This window comes from Ixodes scapularis, unplaced genomic scaffold (genome assembly GCF_016920785.2).
Source record: "Ixodes scapularis isolate PalLabHiFi unplaced genomic scaffold, ASM1692078v2 PGA_scaffold1__304_contigs__length_218370807, whole genome shotgun sequence".
Taxonomy (NCBI): domain Eukaryota; kingdom Metazoa; phylum Arthropoda; class Arachnida; order Ixodida; family Ixodidae; genus Ixodes; species Ixodes scapularis.
In genome coordinates this window covers 67,587,915-67,599,576 of record NW_024609846.1, presented here as the reverse complement: position 1 = coordinate 67,599,576, position 11,662 = coordinate 67,587,915, and the positions used below count along the sequence as shown (strand labels likewise).

The 11,662-nt window shown below is 46.4% G+C and overlaps 2 protein-coding genes and 1 long non-coding RNA gene across 3 annotated transcripts; all 3 read left to right on the top strand.

Moving 5' to 3' along the window:
* Positions 1 to 5,969: 5,969 nt before the first annotated feature.
* LOC120848448 lies at positions 5,970 to 7,675 on the top strand (the record flags this gene model as incomplete). The annotated part of the gene is made up of 3 exons (XM_040220423.1): positions 5,970 to 6,181; positions 6,728 to 6,901; positions 7,624 to 7,675. Coding segments are annotated over exons 1-3 (438 nt in total), but the record flags the coding sequence as incomplete, so codon positions are not given.
* A 25-nt stretch (positions 7,676 to 7,700) lies between these two features.
* On the top strand, positions 7,701 to 8,837 carry LOC120848446. The gene is made up of 3 exons (XR_005717695.3): positions 7,701 to 7,801; positions 8,432 to 8,505; positions 8,756 to 8,837. It is a non-coding gene; the product is annotated as an uncharacterized LOC120848446 (long non-coding RNA).
* An 11-nt stretch (positions 8,838 to 8,848) lies between these two features.
* On the top strand, positions 8,849 to 11,118 carry LOC120848447. The gene is made up of 2 exons (XM_040220422.3): positions 8,849 to 8,858; positions 10,090 to 11,118. The coding sequence occupies exon 2, from the start codon at positions 10,108 to 10,110 to the stop codon at positions 11,116 to 11,118; it is 1,011 nt and encodes a 336-aa protein (XP_040076356.1). The 5' UTR covers positions 8,849 to 8,858; positions 10,090 to 10,107.
* Positions 11,119 to 11,662: the final 544 nt, after the last annotated feature.

The following is an 11,662-nucleotide window of genomic DNA, read 5'->3' as shown; positions in this document are numbered from 1 at the left end:
AAAGGAACTTCAGTCTTTCTGCATGTGAGAGAACCCGGCTGGAGATTTGCACGTGACGAGACGACACGAGCCGTCTTGTGCACTGTCTCCTGCCTCGTGAGCTAAAGTTATGGCGGCACCACGCATGCGTGAACGCTTAGTGAGATATGTCTATTGGGTCGATTAATGGCAACAATACATGACTGTTAAGGACACTTGGAGCACTAGTCGGGACAGATGCCTCTACTGTCTCGGCAACTCCGGTATCTCGGTGTGCCCATGGCAGCCCTCTCCCTTGGTGCGGCATGACTGCTGTACAGTGTGGACGGTGTGATCCTCATGCATTTTCTCAGATGCGTGGTGTCTACACCGCTAGGAGAGCAACACTTGGCACTGTGGGTGCGCTGGCATAAATTAATGGCGACGAATATATTTTTCCTAGTAAAGTATTTGGTGACACTGTCAACTGGCATGCTTGCAGCCAGGCTAGCAATGGCCGTGGTAAGGTGACTCGCATCCCAAATGTCACAAGATGTCTCTGGCACATTTCCATGACTGCGTTATATGTTGTGCTCGCAAGAATGGGAACTTTACAATAAAAATATAGCAATTCATTCAAGACTGATATTAAACATATTTTTTAATGAATTTGTACATGATTGTAGTTTAATTTCATAACCACTCTAGGGTCAGAAGGTTAATTGACCACAAAATTTGATTGGTTTATTTCTTCTAGTCTTGTAATTTATGGTTCCAGGTGCATCAGCAAAAGTCATAGGCATAGTTGCATGTTATCACTCTAAAAGTTTGGGCCTATACAGCATGAACTAACTGTATTTTTGGATGGTGGTCATACCAGAAATAGCATGTTGTTATTTCAGCGGTTGCTGCTCGCGAACTCAAGAGACTGGAATTGCAGCTATTGCGACTTTAGATGAAACGAGATTTCAGCTACTCGTCAAACCATGGCCAGGTGGTGGAATGGATCCTCAATCCTTTGGGGTGGCGTGCTTGTTGGTTTAGATCGTGAAACTTCCAGAATTCTCTTTGCCTTGCGATGTCAAAATGTTGAAAAAGATTTTTCATGTGAAGCCAGCCTAAAATATCCCTGTTTGCTACATTATTACAGGTTTGTCACACTGTTTTTTATAGCAATTTAGAACTGCTGTAGGCAACACCGGAGCCCACCGCGGAGCACAGCACCTCATGTGGCAAATACCAGCAAAAAGATGCGAAAGAGGTTTATCAGACAAGGCCCACCATGCAATCGATGCCACCATCCCAACAACCCACAAGACCATGTATTGTACGCAATAAATTGGTTATTGTCGTTAACCTGTCTCGACCGCGACATGACGGCAGCGGTCGGATCCAGCGTTGCCCATGAGAAGAACAAAGTCTATATCAAAATCATAGGAGACGAGTGAACATTGCAGTATGCGCTTCTGCTATTTGTATTGCAGCCACCAATAGCTTGTCAGCTACCCTTCAATACACCCTTTTTAAAAGTGTGCACCAGCTATACTATGTTCACCCTGCTCGACCAATCAGCCGCCTCCCTTTTATAACCCAGTGATGTGATTGCCGCGCCATTTGTTCCAAACTGCGCCAAAGTGCTTATTCTGCTACACTTGCTACATTTGATCAAATGTGAGGAATTTGCGCCACTATTGTACCAGAAGTTAAATTCAAATAAATAATACTGAAAATATAACAGCTGCAGGCCTAGCTACCGTGGCGACTTGTTAGTGTAAGCTCTTACAGCTTTACAGGACTTTCGATAGTCGCCTCAAATAACATACTATTCGATTTCGCACCAAGCACTGACAGTACTCAGAAGTTTCGCAACAAGTTTCGTGTTCGTGGTCTGTTCTGGTCGGTTAGTTAGCTTTGTTAGTGCGCTTCTTACCACACAGTGGTGTAACGCAGTGAAGGATCAGTTGTGAACTAGGCGTCGCGATGTTGGATCTGTTTCTTTGCCGCAGCGCACCCGCGTACTAAGGAGGAAGGTACTCCTCCAGAGCAAGACTGGGTGCAAGCAGTGGCGTCACTAGTGTCAGCGGCACCCGGGGCGGTGGCACCGATCCTCCCCCCCCCCCCCCCCCCCTTCCCCGGCTTCATTGTCCCGAGGCGACAGCCCCCCTCCCTCCCCACGAGATGGGGTTCTCGTGGTTCGCCACGACACCCCCTGAAACACTGCACTCGGGGTGGTCCGCCCCCCCCCCCCCCCCGCACCCCCTTGTGACGCCGCTGGGTGCATGAAGGTATATATGGACTCTTGTAGGTTTATTTTTTATCTTTGTTTTTTTTCGTCCGAATTAAGAGTTGCAGTTTTGTTACAACCCCCCTAAGAACTTGAAGGACACAAAAATCAAGGTGCTCTAAATGATTGTATTTTAACATTTTTCAGTGGGATTTCGTACCTAAAATAATCATTCACGGCAGTTTGCACTGTTCTTCATCAGTCGTCTTCTTTTTACCGTGTTTGGTGCTTCCACAAGCAATTAAACATCTAGTGTTTGTTCTCCTAATATTTGCCGTCTCTCCTCACATTTGAAGTGATAGAAATGAAAATGAAGTGTGTGGTTATGCTCCAAAAGCTCGTTTTACTTTTCCAAAATGAACTTTTGGCTGCTCCAACAGCTGCTCCGAAATGGCTATGACCAATCACATCACTGCTCCTATCAGCTGACCCAACCCTTTGCGCGTGGGTATGGCCGGGAGCGTGATGATGTGGCAAAAGAGAGGCGTATGACTGGTCTAACAAGGACGTAGCTTCAATCACAGTCTCAGCTTAGAGGTGAACAAAGTATGGTAGCTGCAGCACCAATTATCGAAGTCTGCCATTGTTTGGGCGCACACTGTGACCAATGTTGCTTGACATTACAGAGAAAACTGCCTCATCTCAATTACCGTATTTACTCGCGTATAGGTCGACCTGTTTTTCAAAAATCGCCTCATCAAAACTGGGGGTCGACCAATACGCGAATCCCGGTATTATATTTTTCAACTTTTTTTTTTTTCGGGGGTCCCGAAGTTAGGGGGTCGACCTATACGACGTATCGACCAATATGCGAGTAAATACGGTAACCTTATGCAAATTTGCTTGTTAGTCTGATAACACTGAGAGCATCACTATTTTATAGTTGGCAAGCGTTGTCGGCACTGAAGTAGAAGGCAGTGTGTTATGGCGCGGCAGCGGTGTTTTCCGACTTCTGATCATGGAACGTGGACGAACAGTTTAAACAACCTACAGCAACTGTCTGACGAAACTTCGGAGGCCTGTGCACACGCTGGTGACAACCCGCAGTGTGTAAACTTCCACAGCAAAGGCGTAGGACTTGCTCCGCTGCTTTGACGAAGTTTTTGCCAGTGTGCACAGGTCTCCTAGAGCTTCATCAGGCAGTTGCGGTAGGTTGTTTAAACTGTTTGTCCACATTTCATGGTTAGAAAACAGAAAACAGCTGCTGCACTATCGTACACTGCCCGTACGGCTCTCTCTGATGCCTCCACCGTGCTTTGGTACCGACGACGCTTGCCAACATTAAAATGGCGACGCTCTCAATGTTGTCAGGTCACCAAACAATTTTTTATAAGGTCTATTGAGCCTCTTTGACTGGTTGCCATCTTTTTTTTTTTTTAACATGGCATATTCTGAAAGCTTTTCGTGCAGTGATTCGTTCCAGGTTGGATGCAAAAGTAACCAAAATGAATTTCTGAAAGGTGGGCTGTTTGTAGTACCAGTTTCCGCCGCTAGCAGCCCTATTGAAAAAGGCCAATATGAACTCGGCTTATTGGAAATATTGTATTCCAATGAAGATGATGGAAACCAATAAAACTTATTGTTATCCGATTAACCCAATACGCACGATGGGAATTCATATCGGAGCACAATATCCCGATATAGTATGCGGTTATTGGTATACAACAGGATATTGGAGCACAATATCCCGATATAACTTGCGGTTATTGGTATACAACACGATATCGGAGCACAATACCCCGATATACTACACGGTTATTGGAATAGAATACGACATCGCGTGCATATTGGTGACCGACATGGACATACTGTACGGCCACACGATATACAAATATTGGTCATCGATCATGGGACCAAAGGAGAATACAATATGATATCGCGTGCATATATCTCAGAACGCGGATACCAAGTTACCAACATGCATTACGTTGGCATATCCACACGGCAATACGTGAAAAATATATTGGGTGTGGAATGTGGATACACACATAACATAAACGTTCTGCGTTGCGAACACATTAACATTGATCGACAGTGCAAGTATGTACAGCTGTTAGTACGGCACACAGTACACACAGCCTCGCGCGCTTGAAACTAGACAACCACCAAACCATTCAGAATAACTAGCCGGAACACCCGCCGCGACCTACCTTTTAATGAGAAAGCCCAACAACGACGTGCTCATTGGAGTGATCGTTTTCCAACAAATGTTTATTGCAGTTGTAATGCAACAAAAGTTGATCGCTAAACGATAAACCCAACGTACCGGGATACAATTCGATGTTGCAACACACCATCGCAATACAACAAGAAACTATCGGTGTTGGGACACGACCACCACATCGAATACGATATCAATACGAAGTTACCGACGGTGAGAAATACATCATGACACGATATACTAGTTACCAGTGTTGGGACCGAAATCGAACGCGATACGTGACAATGTCGGTTCGCACGATAAAATAATGAGGGTGAATAGGTTTGACAGGTCACGTGCATGTAGTTGCTTCTTACGCGCACATTTATCGATATTGACCCACCTTTCTGGGTAATCCTACGTGGTACACAAAATCCACGACGACATGCGAGCACATTTCACCCACCACTTTTCGTTGCCTGTTTCGCGAGATTCACACACTGTCCAAAAAACGACGTGAAAAATACGTGCACTTGCGCCATCAAACGATACGTTACAGCCTCGTTTCTCGAGAAGACAATTTCCATCGCCAACACGCGCGCGCGCGCGCGCGCGCAAGGAATTTGGACCACAGTTTGGACTTCGAACTGTTCGAACTTCGAAGGGAGCGAGCCCGGCTGGCCCGGCGCGATGCCGGCGTCGCCGGCGTGCTGGCGAGCCGCCAAGACGAGCATGCGCAGTGCGCAGCGCGCAGCGGGCGGGCGTCGGTTGCGCCGCTGTCACCACTGTGTCTGTGTCAACGACTGTGTGTTGCGCGACCCGGCCAGCCTGGCCAGCCGGCGTGATTGGCGTTCGTCGCACTCTGTACTCGTGGGCATCGAGCGAAACCTACACACTTTCAATTGCTTCGAGAGGTACGTATACACGACTCTATTACTTGCAGCATTGAGTGCTTTGGCGTACGCGGATCAAAGTAAACACCGAAGGACAGAAAGGAGACGTGAAGTTTTTAGATCGAGGCCTTTTTGAACGCCTGTGTCCCCTGTTGAAAGCACCTAGCTGTGCTCTGTTGCAGGCGTCCTTTCGACTGCGTGTGCTCCAATGTAACGTCAGTCACTGTTCACTCTCGGCTAGCTTTGACAGTTTGTTATCTCATGTGCGAAATAGACATAGAAACCAGCGCCGCGTCTCTTTCGGATACTCAGCCTCCAGCCCCCTTCCTTCCGGCGTGCTTTCTGCCGCGCCCGTTCGGCGCATTGGATTCGCGGGCGCGTCAGGCTCGTTCGAAGAGGCGTCTGAAGCTGACGAGTCGCCGAAGTGTACCGGAGCTTCTCTTTAGGAAAGTCGCAATCGACGCTCGGCGGCTCGGCTCTGAGCTCGTACTTTTCTCCTCCCGGGTATACCATAGCCTCCGAGCAATCGAGTTTGCCCTGACAGGTCGCGCCATCTATCGCCCAACTTCGAAAGCAATGGGAAGTCTGCCTCGCTGGCCTCGCCAGCTTCGCCGTACGTACGCGTTGTTTACGTTGGGCGCGTTCTACTTCTGCTACGGTCCTTTGCTCGTGTTAAGTCTGCGTACCAAGTTTCATGGCACCGGTCAAAAGTAAGCACGCCGATAATGAACCCTCTGACGACGAAAATCGCCGTACCATGACGAAACGGAAGACGTACCGGTACTGCTGTGTGAAGAACTGTCATAACAACGAGGGACTCGGACACGTGAAACTGCACCGCTTTCCTTCGCAACCGTGGGATAAGGAACGGCGTAAGAAATGGATCTCGGCTGTCAGGCGTGTAAAGTGAGTATAACCGATCAATGGTGTGTTCCAACAAGCCGAAATAATGCAGTGTTCGAGTACGCTGTCGCTTGACGCTTAAAATTGGGTTTTGGTGAAGAACCCTGCGGTCGTACTAAGTATACGGGTTGCTATTCTTGTAGACTGCTCTCCGAATTCATCGGTGCAAAAAAATATATAACTTAGAAAAACTGAGGCAACCCGAGGAAGACTTCTGCCGCAAACAGAGCGGGGTGAAGGAAATTCGTAACACATTCGAATTGAGACGTTCCTGTTTTTTGGTTCCTTGCCGCCTTGACGCAGTACTTTGTCACTTTGCGATGTCTTTAATCGACACCAAATTGATTAAAATGGTCCTACGGAATTTTTTCCCAAAGAAAAGGTGGCTTTTGTGTAAATTTTTTCTGTGTTCATCTGAACTTTTTTTTTACTAAGTTTATGAAAACAAGAGTTACAAAAAAATATTCCTTGTGCCGTATTTGAGTCCTTACGAGTGTTAACCTGCAATGAAAATATTAATGTGACTATGTATTTGGATTACTCTTGCAGCACAGATGGCTCAGAATGGGTACCAAACAGCAGCTCCAGGATCTGTTCAGAGCATTTTGTCAATAATGCCAAAAGCAACATCGCAGCCCATCCTGCGTACCTCCCCACACTCTTTCCAGCAGTGTACAAGAGGAGTTCAGTGATTCCGCAGGACCAAGCGTCAAGGTTTGACAGGTGAAGTTTTGACCAGCTTTAGTTATAACTTCAGCGGTTATTGTATCATTGAACTTCAGTAGTTAATTTGATATCCTTGTATATTTCTCCGAAAAAGTCACTATTTTTGAATATTTTAATTGCAGATATTTTAATACATTGATTTCGAAGTCAACAACATCTGTACTTAAAGCTAACTGTTATTATGCTACTGCAGTGTTTCTCAAACTTGAGCTGGGGGTCGTGAAGCGCCTCGAGAACTGAAAAGACATATGTACTTGGCTTCTCTGTGATGGCGTGGACGAAAACAAAGTACAGGTCACTGCTCCGCATCGAACCGGAACTAAGATTTGCGGTGTCCAAGATCTGCCCTCGTTATGAGAAACTGCTAAAACAAACAAGCTTGCTCTTGCCATTATAAACAGTCATTCCTCGTGGCTTGCACTATTTTGTGCCAACGGCTTCTTGCCCGGCTGATTCGCTTTTGACCATATTAACCGCAATTGAAATTTGAACACCAATTTTGTAGATTATTGTTTGTACATCGAAATCGAAAAGCCTGTGTCATTGCAAAAATCTGCAGGAGTTCGGGGCACCGCTCAATATTTGATGTTTCTAATGGGGAAGCAGCGTGCTACCGGGTTAGGCGATCGTCCAGCTTATGATCGTGATTTCATGGGCACTGCATGAATAGCTACAGGACGTTCTGTTTGTGACTCGCATCAATCTAATATTGTTTGCAGATGGCATCACAGAGTAGCAAGCAGACAAGCATCGAGTCTGTGGGGTCCCGCTTCATCTTTGACTGGAATCCCAAGCACAAGCAGGGAACGAACTAGCAGCGGCAGCCGAGGTGGGCATGAGGGCCTGCACCTTTTATGTACAGCCGTTGAATTCAGAGAGGAGAGACAACCTTCCGTGGTAAGGCTTTTGCATCAACAAGTGTCAAGTGTAACATTAGGATTTGTCAGACCCAAGTCAGTGAGGCGTGGGCACTTCTGGGGGGCACAAGTGGGCTGTTGTTATTTGAACTTAGCTGAAAGCTCTTCATGGTTGTTTTGAAAAAAACAAAAAAAACAACAAATGTGCTCACTGTAGTATTCAAATTTTTTGTTAAAGCGTTCTACACGACATAAATGGTGCCACAAACCAACCACTGGCGCCCGTGCGCTCAGGCTGGCCGCCCCCCAGGGTGCGCAGCCCCATGCTGTTGACCATTAGTAAATCAGTGCGGCTCGAAGTGTCACTCGTGTCAGACGGGTCTCATTCCGGGGCTTTTCCCGCCCCAGGCTCCACCGGTCACCGCCTCATCGGCATGCGAGATCCTCGTCATTTCCGCAGGCCTGCGTGGGCTCTGCTCTTCTACTTTATTTTTTGCATTTTTCTTTTTTTGTAATTACTACACTTACATGTTAGGTTCACAACAGGTGTTGAAGCGACACTAGTCTGAAGTCTTGGGGTACACAGTCTTGCTCATTGTTTGTCAACTTGGCTCTTTGTCGCATCACTATGGTATTCACATGGATTATGGGAAACCTGTCTGCTTTTTAGGAAGATCAGACTGATGACCCGGAGATTAGTGCAACAGATGGGATCCTCCAGGACCAAGCATCAGGGCTTGACAGGTAAAGTCTCAAAATAGTTTCAATTATCGCTTCAGTGCTCAGTTTACCTCCTTAGCTCTCTTACCCTTCCCTCGCAGTGACCGAAGTGGCACCTGGCCTGTGTTTCGAATTGTTGATATTTACAATATGCAAACTTATGCAGTAAATATTCCAGTGAGGAAAGAAATTAGACTCCGGATGTGTTTTCTACCGTGATGTTTGACTGCCGACTTAAGCAAGCTGCTTATTAATTTTCATGATGCTTATGCAGCCCAGGCCCAGCTTGGCATCAAAACTCTATCGGCACACAGGATCGGCAGGACGGCCTGCTAGAAAGTGCTGCAGAATCCAGTAAAACAGCACAGCGTTCAGTGGTAAGATTTCTGTATCAACCAAGTTGAAGTTACTAATAGAATTTCTTGAACTCTAATCAGCAGAACGTGGAATTCATAAGGGTACACATACTTTATTGCTTTTGCGTGCGAAAATGCCCTAACAATTATCTAAAATATGTGCAACCAGATATCTAAAACAAAAAACCAACAAATGCGCATGCACATTGTGGTTTACAGGACCTCATGGGACACTACTCCGTTTCACCTTACGTCCGGACGCAGCGGACATAAGGTGAAACGGCCTTGGATTGGCACCGATGGCTCGAAGCGTCCGCTGTGCCCGGACATTAGGTGATACCAAGTATAGCGCAAAGACTTCTGCGGCAACGTCTTGTAGATTTAAACATGAGGAAGATACATAGAAAAGGGGGGACAGTAAGTCGCTGAAGCTCCAGCGTTTATTGGGGATGTTGCATGATATAGGACATCTTTTGCAGTTTTAAAATTTTGAAATAATCTTGTCAATTTCACAATTAAGTCCACCTAAAATAAACACCATGGCATACGCAAAGGGTGCAATCGAGCTGGCGAGTAGGTACATATGCTCACTTTCAAGTAATTGTACATGATTTTCGAAGAGACTGTTTGGTTGTGCTCTACGTTTGCTTTCGGAGCTCTTGAAAAAAAGCCCCTCATTTTAGTTTGTGCGATGCCTGCCAGTGGCAATTTCATGTGTATGTAAAGCAGTACAACGACAACAAGAGACTAGGCAATGGCCTTCAAGGTGCCATTTTACCAGTTATTTGCGTCTATTGAAATACACGGTCTACAATGTCGGACCCGTGATGGCGGCCGCGATGCCCCATCAGTCCGAGGAGATCAAATGCGTCGGAATAGTGCAACAGCACGGATTGGCGAATCATTTGTAGACAAACCTTTCGCTTCGAAACAATACCACAGCTTCTTTGGGCCGTGTTGAGATGTTCATTCCATTGCTCGTCCTGCTTCATCCGCCATGATGCAAGGCAAATCTTCATCTCTTACGCTAGTTCACGTACCGCTAACCGTGACGATCCAGTCAAACTATTCCAGAGTTGACTGCAATTTCCGCACACATTCACAGTTGCATTAATGAATGGGGGGGGGGGAAGGGGGGGAGGGAACCGTTTGCCTCATAACGGCTCACTAGAACTCCCAATTGTTATGAACTTACTCTTTGTCATGCCACTTTATTATTTGCACCAATCGTGACAAATGCATATACTTCTAGGGTTCTCAGACCGACGACATGGAGATCTGCAAGGGGCAGTTTTCGGTCTACATTTCTACCCTGCAAGATGGCAACGGCTCAACACAGATTACACACCCCAGGGTGCCGTCTGTGTCGTCACGGCAATCTGGTCCTGACCAAAGAACAGGGTGCTTCCAAGGCTACGAGAGTGTCCGTCATTCTCCTACGTCATTGGAGGACTTGTGCAGTGTGACCACAACCGTGTTTGCCCTGCTTCTGAGCATGCTTCCTGTAGGTTCAGAACGATCGGTGGACACATCAATGGCAAACAAGCTCCTCTTGTTTCTGATGAAAATGAAACTAGGGATGAGCTACTCATCACTTGCAGTGTTGTTTTGTATACACCGCACCACAGCATCACGGCATTTTCGTACTGTGCTTGCATCACTGTCTGCTGCAACTGAAAAGTGGATTTTTCGCCCACCATCTTCAATCATCCTGTCCATGCTGCCCCAGTGCTTTAAGGCACACTACCCAGAATGCAAAATGATCATTGATTGTACCGAAGTTCGCACAGAGGAGCCGGGCTCTGTGGCTCAAGAGCGTGCCTTGTATTCTGCATACAAATCAGGGTACACTCTGAAGTTTCTGGTCGCAGTGACTCCAAATGGGATGATTTGTTTTCATTCCAAGGCCTATGGCGGACGCTGTTCCGACCTCCATATTACTGTAGATTCCCAGTTTTTGAACTTGGTTGAGCCAGGTGACGTGATATTAGCAGACAAGGGCTATCCAGGTATTAAGGCTAGCGTAGAGGGCAGTAATGCTGTGCTTGTCATGCCTCCTTTTTTTTCAGGGGCTGGGCAGTTTAGTTGCCAAGAGGTAGAGGAGACGTACAACATTGCTCAAGTCCGTATTCATGTGGAGCGAATGATTCAACGAATCAAAGTGTACAACATTCTAAACACTCGGGTACCAATTTCCCTCATACCAGTAATGAGCGATGTTTTTCATATGTGCTGCATTCTGGCGAACTTGCAACCTGCCATAATTGCATCACAGCCATAAGTGTGAAATCAGGTTGTTTCAAACCTATCGCCGGCTACAGTCTAAGCTCATTATAACAGACCTGGTTACGACAGACACTTGGATATAACATACCGATTTGTAGAGTTTGGTTGGTTTTCCTCTATGCGGCCATTGACTCAACTTCATATCTGCATACAACATACTCCTTTTACAACAGACCGAAATCTTGGTCGAAACCAAGGTCTGTAATAACGAGCTTAGACTGTATACACCTTTTCCAAAAGGGCGCAGCCGTCTTGAATGGCGTCACTTCTGGTATGCGGTGAAACATTGTTTTGATCTCTCCGCACCGCTGGAAGTTGTTTACAAAAAATGCATGATTGTTACTCCTTGTTTTGCCTCACCTATATTTTCTCGCATATTCCAGCTTGAAATGTGCCATTTTTTCGTTCCACCAAGCAGATATGGAACCCACGTAACCACAGGAAACGGAAAACATCTATAGGCCAGGAATTGAATGCACTAACAAACTACATCTGATATTTTGTTTCGAGTCATTGAAATAGACCTGGTAGTTGCCACC